Here is a 5,912-nt window from a genome sequence, read left to right as displayed (position 1 = left end):
AGGGTTTCTTCATCGACGTTTAAGACTTGAAAACCAGATGATGTTTTCAGTCACGTTCATATAAAAATATAGAAAATAATAAAGGGTTCACATACTTACAAGCTTCACAGTATTTAACAAATGCAGTCCAAATAAAAGATATAATAGAAAAGTAAAAAAAAAAAAACAAACACATAATGACTGGGATGGATAAAGCATGAATATTACAGCCGTGTGTCTGTTGGGATTCTTCTCCTTACCAATATTACACATCTAGACTTTACAGTATTTGCTCCCTCTTTCCTAGAGAACTGTTCAAGTTAATTCAAACTGGAGTGTGACTATTCGTGGCCTGCAAATTTCAAGTCATTCCATAGATTTTCAATAGTGTCTAGGCTCTGACCACACAAGGACATTCATCTTCATCTCCTTCAGCCACTGTGCTTTGGGTCATTGTCATGTTGGAAGGTGATCCTTCTTCCCACTGAAAACATTTGAGCAGAAGACAGCTGGTTTTCCTTGAGAATTTGATGGTATTTAGCCTGCTATGCTGGGAAGTGCCCCTTGTCCCTTCTTCCACCTCCATGCTTTACAGTAGGTTTGCTGTTTAAATACTAGGCTGAATTAGTTTGCCACCAGAATAGCATTTGGTGTTGAAGCTAAATAGTTTGATATTTTAGTTTTATCTGACCAGAACACAATTATCACCAATAAACCTAAAAATCAGAATATTCAAGATTTTGGCCAGCTTTATCAGGGCACAATACGGGCTTTAAGCAGTGGCTTTATTCTCGCAACCCTCCCATACAAGCCACATTTGTGGAACACTAATGATATGTCACATGCACAGTATGACCACTCGTTGCCATAAATTCCTGTAAAAGTTGTCTCTCTGACCAGTTTTCTCCTTGCTCTACCTTCTAGTTTGGAGGGGCAGTGTCACCTGTGGAGGATCCTAGCAGAAACAAACAATTTCCCCTTCTTAATGATAGATTTTACTGTGTTCCTAGGGATAAAGTCTTTGAAATCCATTAGTATTTGTCTTCTGACTTTTGCTGTGAACAACTTTAATCCTGAGATCATATAACTGTCATTGATAGCTGAATAATGCATTCAGCAAAAGCACTGAAATGCTCCAGGAATCGCTTTTATTTATGCCGAACTAATCAAAATGATTACAATTAATTAGTTATATACAGCATCCAGATTTTAGGCTGCAAAAAATGTGAATATTTAGAAGGGGTGATTGTTTTTTTATACCTGTAGTAGAGGGAAAAAAGTAACAACATTAAAAGCAGATATCATAGCTGGTCCTTGTTTTCCTTTGTTTCTTTGGTTCTCCACAACACAGTGAAAATTGATAGAGAAAAAAAAAATCTGTTCGTTGTTGCAACATATTATTATTATTATTATTAAACAGGATTTATATAGCGCCAACATATTACGCAGCGCTGTACATTAAATAGGGATTGCAAATGACAGACTAATACAGACAGTGATACAGGAGGAGAGGACCCTGCCCCGGAAACACAAATGTATCCTACCATAGGTTGCATGTACAGTATAAAGCAAAGTGTTTGTGTAAATCTAACTAACTTATGTTCAATAAGACACAGGAGTGGTTCACAAAAAATAGTATAGCTCTGCGTTAACCTAGGCTAGGTCTACACCGACTTTAATTTAAAGGCCTACAAACGCCAAAAATTACAAAAGCATTTAAAAAAGACCAAAATATGTGGCAGAGAAAAGTTAGAATAGGAGAAAATACCTCCCAAATGCCCACATAATGCCCCAATTATGACAATGGGAGAGTTTTAATACTTTCCAGGCACTGCAGGATGTGTCTACTTTACAGACCATCAGGAAAAGGCTCTGATGTGGACTGGCCTATTGGAATGAATAGGAAATTTTGCCTTACGGTAAAATGTATGCTAGTACATTAAATTTCAAGTTGCAGTTGCTTTAAAGAGGAAGAGAAATATGTTACAAAAGCCAAACAGATACATATAAAAATAGGTTTTTATTGTAGTAAGTAAAGTTACTTGCTTCATTGTAGTTGAGTGTAACAAAATAATAAGTGCAGATGCACTCAATGATGCCCAAATCCTTTCAAGGATACTTTAGTGTTTTCACTTTTCTATCATATGAGCTGCTTTTACTTAGGAGCACTGAACCAGTGTAAAATCCGGGAGTCTGATAAAAATGCCAATAGTAAACAAAACACACTAGAAATAAAGAAAAAAATATATTCTTCATTGCTCATGGGAGATTCCAATTCTTCTCATGATCAGTCCACAGTTTAACGTTTGATTTTTATTCAAGGTCTTTGGAAAAAAATAAAAACCTCCTAAAAAAGTCACTAATGATGAGACCCATCACAATTCATCCTGTGGAAATAAAACACAAATCATGTTAAAAGCCCAGCATAAGAATACAGGACAGGAATGAAACTTTCTTTTTTATGATAAAGAATGTTGTAACATCCAAAGAAGTCTTTAAACTCCTGGGTGGTTCATTTCTGTCCGGATTTATATGTCTAAAAGGGGTACATTGTCTTTCATGAAAGATTATTTTACAGTATAATATAATAGTATATTAAAGTTTAAAACACAAAATCATGTCAAAATAATAAATTAAATAGATTTACAATAAAATAAACTTTGACATGATTTTGTGTTTCAAACTTTAATATACTCATACTATTATATTATACTTTAAAATAAATTGTACTGCTTTTAGACATATAAATACTGTGTATTGCGTTCAATACAGTTATTTTGTATTGAATGCAATAGAAAATAAATTGAAATTCCCGTCGTGCCCCTAGCTTCAGCCGTACGCACCGACGTCACCGGGAACTCTGGGGGACAGATCGACGAAGAGGACGCGGCCAGAGGATGGCAGGACCCTGGTAGGCGTTGATTGGACGAGGTAAGTATTTATTTTTTACTTTTTTGACTACCCCAAGCTTGACTCAGGGTTACCGCTTTCAGCTTAATTTCAGCTTACAGCTGGGGAGGAGCTTTTGCCCGAAAATAAAGATATTAAAAATGTTCATAGCAAATTTTGAATTTTAAAAAGCCACTGCCCTTTTACCCCATAAAACTTTTACCATTAAGCCATTGTAAGAGTGCCGCATGAGGTACTTACCGATCAAATACGTAAAAAAGGGGACAGCAGAAGTAACCCAAATGGGTAAAGCAGTAATGCAGGAAACCAGGCATCACAGGCAACCAGAAATGTCAGGTGCAGAAGCCAAGTATCCTCAATGGACACATATTTCCCCCTTTCCCCCAAACAAAATGGTTAACGGGGTACTGTTTATCAGACCCTAGAATGGCAAGTATTAAAAGTCTTCCAGTGTATAGAGCTTGAATAAGAATTTCTTCTTTCTTGTCCTTCCCCACCAAAAAAAAAAAATAAAAATATATGTCGTATTTTCTCTTAACCCCCTGATGGTGATCCAGAGTGTGGCTCGGGGTGAATTTTATATACACAAAACGTACATAATCAGACCGCCAGGGGGTTTAAATAAAGACAAAATTATCGCTGCATAGGGTCCCAAACAGACACATAAAAATTGATATATAGGAGTATATAGGTATAAGAGCTGAGGTGGTTAAACAAGAATGTGACTGTAAACTGATCAGTTATGCAAAAAGAAACTTGCTAAAGTTACAATGCATTTCAGACTAAACAAAACTGATCAACAAACCCATGCAGTGCAACTAAGCCTGAAACTAACCTTCTGCTGTGCCTTTAGTTGACTTTTTTTAATGTAACCTATCCTTGTTGTTACTATCTTCGCTATTTCTCTGGCTTCTCTGGAGTCCACGTACTCTCCTTCAGCATTTTTCTAAAAAAAAAAAAAAAAAAAAAAAAATTAGTTTAAAATCAAGGCTTTACAACACAATATCATATCATCAGAGCCATGAATACACATCGCATGTTTTACTTAACAATACCTGTGTGGGGTAATATTTCCTGAAAGTGCTTGAATATCTGTTAAGATTTAACACCTCTAAAACTAGATCAGAATATCATAAGGGGCATATTACAAGTGGGGAAAATACTTTAACGATAAAAGAAATCTGTCTGGAATGTTGGCAATCAGCTAACAGTATAAACATTTATAAATAGAGATATAGACTATGGGGACACAACTATTTAAGTTAAATGGCCCTTTTGGTAACAGGACAGTGCTTCAAGGACTTTAAAACAAAAATATATTTAAAAAATTTGAGAGAGAGAAAGAAAAAAATTTAAAAAATGGTTCACGTTTAAAGGCACAATATAATTTCCACAAAGAATTATGAGGCTATTGTGAAACAGGGTAAAGAAAAATCTAATCAAAACCAGCATTGCAGGGTAGTATTACAATACATTGTAAATTCTGGATGAATCTTTGAAGACCTGTTTTTACAAATTGGGTGAGCAGTGAAATATCCTAAACAAACCTATTGTTACCAAACTCAAGTTTATCCCAACTGATTGTGTCACCAGCTACCTATGAGCATGACAGGGATAAATGAAAACCTTTAGAGAAGCGCTGGCAGTGGTAGCGACGGCTGCCCTCCTTACACTGCTCTAAAGCTAGTGACAGTGTGACAGCAGGAGCGCAAACAGAAGGAGAGCGCCGGTGGTTCTCCTCACATTGCTTTCACAGGAGCTGCTGAGAATAGCAGAGCAATGTATGTAAGGCTTATACTTCTCTGACACCTGACAGCACACCGGCTCTCCTACATTACTCTGCTATTCTCAGCTAGTGTGCTGACAGGACGCCGAGCTGCTGAGAATAGCAAAGAAGTGTAGGCCGTACATATACCGGGCCGAGGCAAAATTTTATTTTATGTTTCTAGGCACTGCTTTATACAAAGGGACAGATTTTAAAAATGTTGTGTCTGTATGATAGATGTAACATTACCTTTTTTGTTCCCATATACGGATAGAATTTCACAGTGGGATAGGCTCTGATGGCTGCCTTTGTGCAGATATGTCCAAACTCTTGACAGTCCACTTTCCCAATCTTTACCTTCCCTTTGAGAAGCTTTAAAACCATTAAGAAATTAGATTGAAAACACAAACATCACATAATTTAGACAATATATAGTGAGTTTATATTTCTATTTTATTTCAAGCTGGCAGATCAGCTTTAAGGTTAGTGTACTTGGGCATTGGGCTCATGAGCGAGTCAAAAGAATGTTTTCTAGAGCTAAATAACACTTATTGTGGAAGAGTGGTAAACGGACCACAATGTGGAATTATGGTAAACTCTGCCTTCCAAATGTCAATTTGTACTATTCAATAGGATGAAAATGCAATATTTGAAAGAAGGTTCAAGGGAGGATTTTTATTTATTTATGTATTTATTTTTTTAACACACAGGAAAGCTTCTGTGGTTCACTATGGTCAACCAGTTCTCAACCACCCCAAATCCCTGGTTATTAACTGCACAGGCGTTTCCCGTCTATGGCAGAATGGTTTTTCAGAAACCTAATGCAGCGTTTCAGGGTGGTTGGCTAGCATTTAAAAGATGTGTTCCCAGTAATTTAAAGTACAACAGGTGAGCAAGTATCTAATGATGCATTGCAACCAATGCAAGTAAAACAAGAAAAATACAGCAACTGATTGCAATGCCAGTCAAAACTGCTACGGAATGCTCTTGGAAACCTAGAGGTTGAAAGTGAACACCTGAAAATTGTTAACAACGCAGTTGGTAAGCACTCATTTGCCATTCAGAGTTATGCAAACCTTTTTAACTGAAAATTGTTACTTTAAATGGAATTTGAGATTTTTCAGAGCAAATACCCCCTGTATGCAAAATTATTATTGCATTAAAAAAAATGTAAGGAATATTTCCTCATTTTCTTTCAGTTGTCTAGTGTATGGCCAGCCTTTTATCTATGACAGTGAAAATCTGTATCTATGAAAAT

At 36.3% G+C, this 5,912-nt stretch overlaps 1 protein-coding gene across 1 annotated transcript in view; it reads right to left on the bottom strand.

The window, feature by feature from the left end:
* Nucleotides 1-1,980: 1,980 nt before the first annotated feature.
* The window catches only part of DNAJC10 (DnaJ heat shock protein family (Hsp40) member C10), a gene marked incomplete in the record, with an annotated part of 24,506 nt that continues 20,574 nt past the window's right edge, over nt 1,981-5,912 (bottom strand). The window contains 3 exon segments of the mRNA XM_072418421.1: nt 1,981-2,366; nt 3,725-3,835; nt 4,904-5,026. Of these exon segments, the coding sequence (XP_072274522.1) occupies nt 2,355-2,366; nt 3,725-3,835; nt 4,904-5,026 (246 nt within the window).

This window comes from Pyxicephalus adspersus, chromosome 7 (genome assembly GCF_032062135.1).
Source record: "Pyxicephalus adspersus chromosome 7, UCB_Pads_2.0, whole genome shotgun sequence".
Classification (NCBI taxonomy): domain Eukaryota; kingdom Metazoa; phylum Chordata; class Amphibia; order Anura; family Pyxicephalidae; genus Pyxicephalus; species Pyxicephalus adspersus.
The sequence above is the reverse complement of the archived record's forward strand: the minus strand, read 5'-3'. Positions and strand labels throughout refer to the sequence as shown.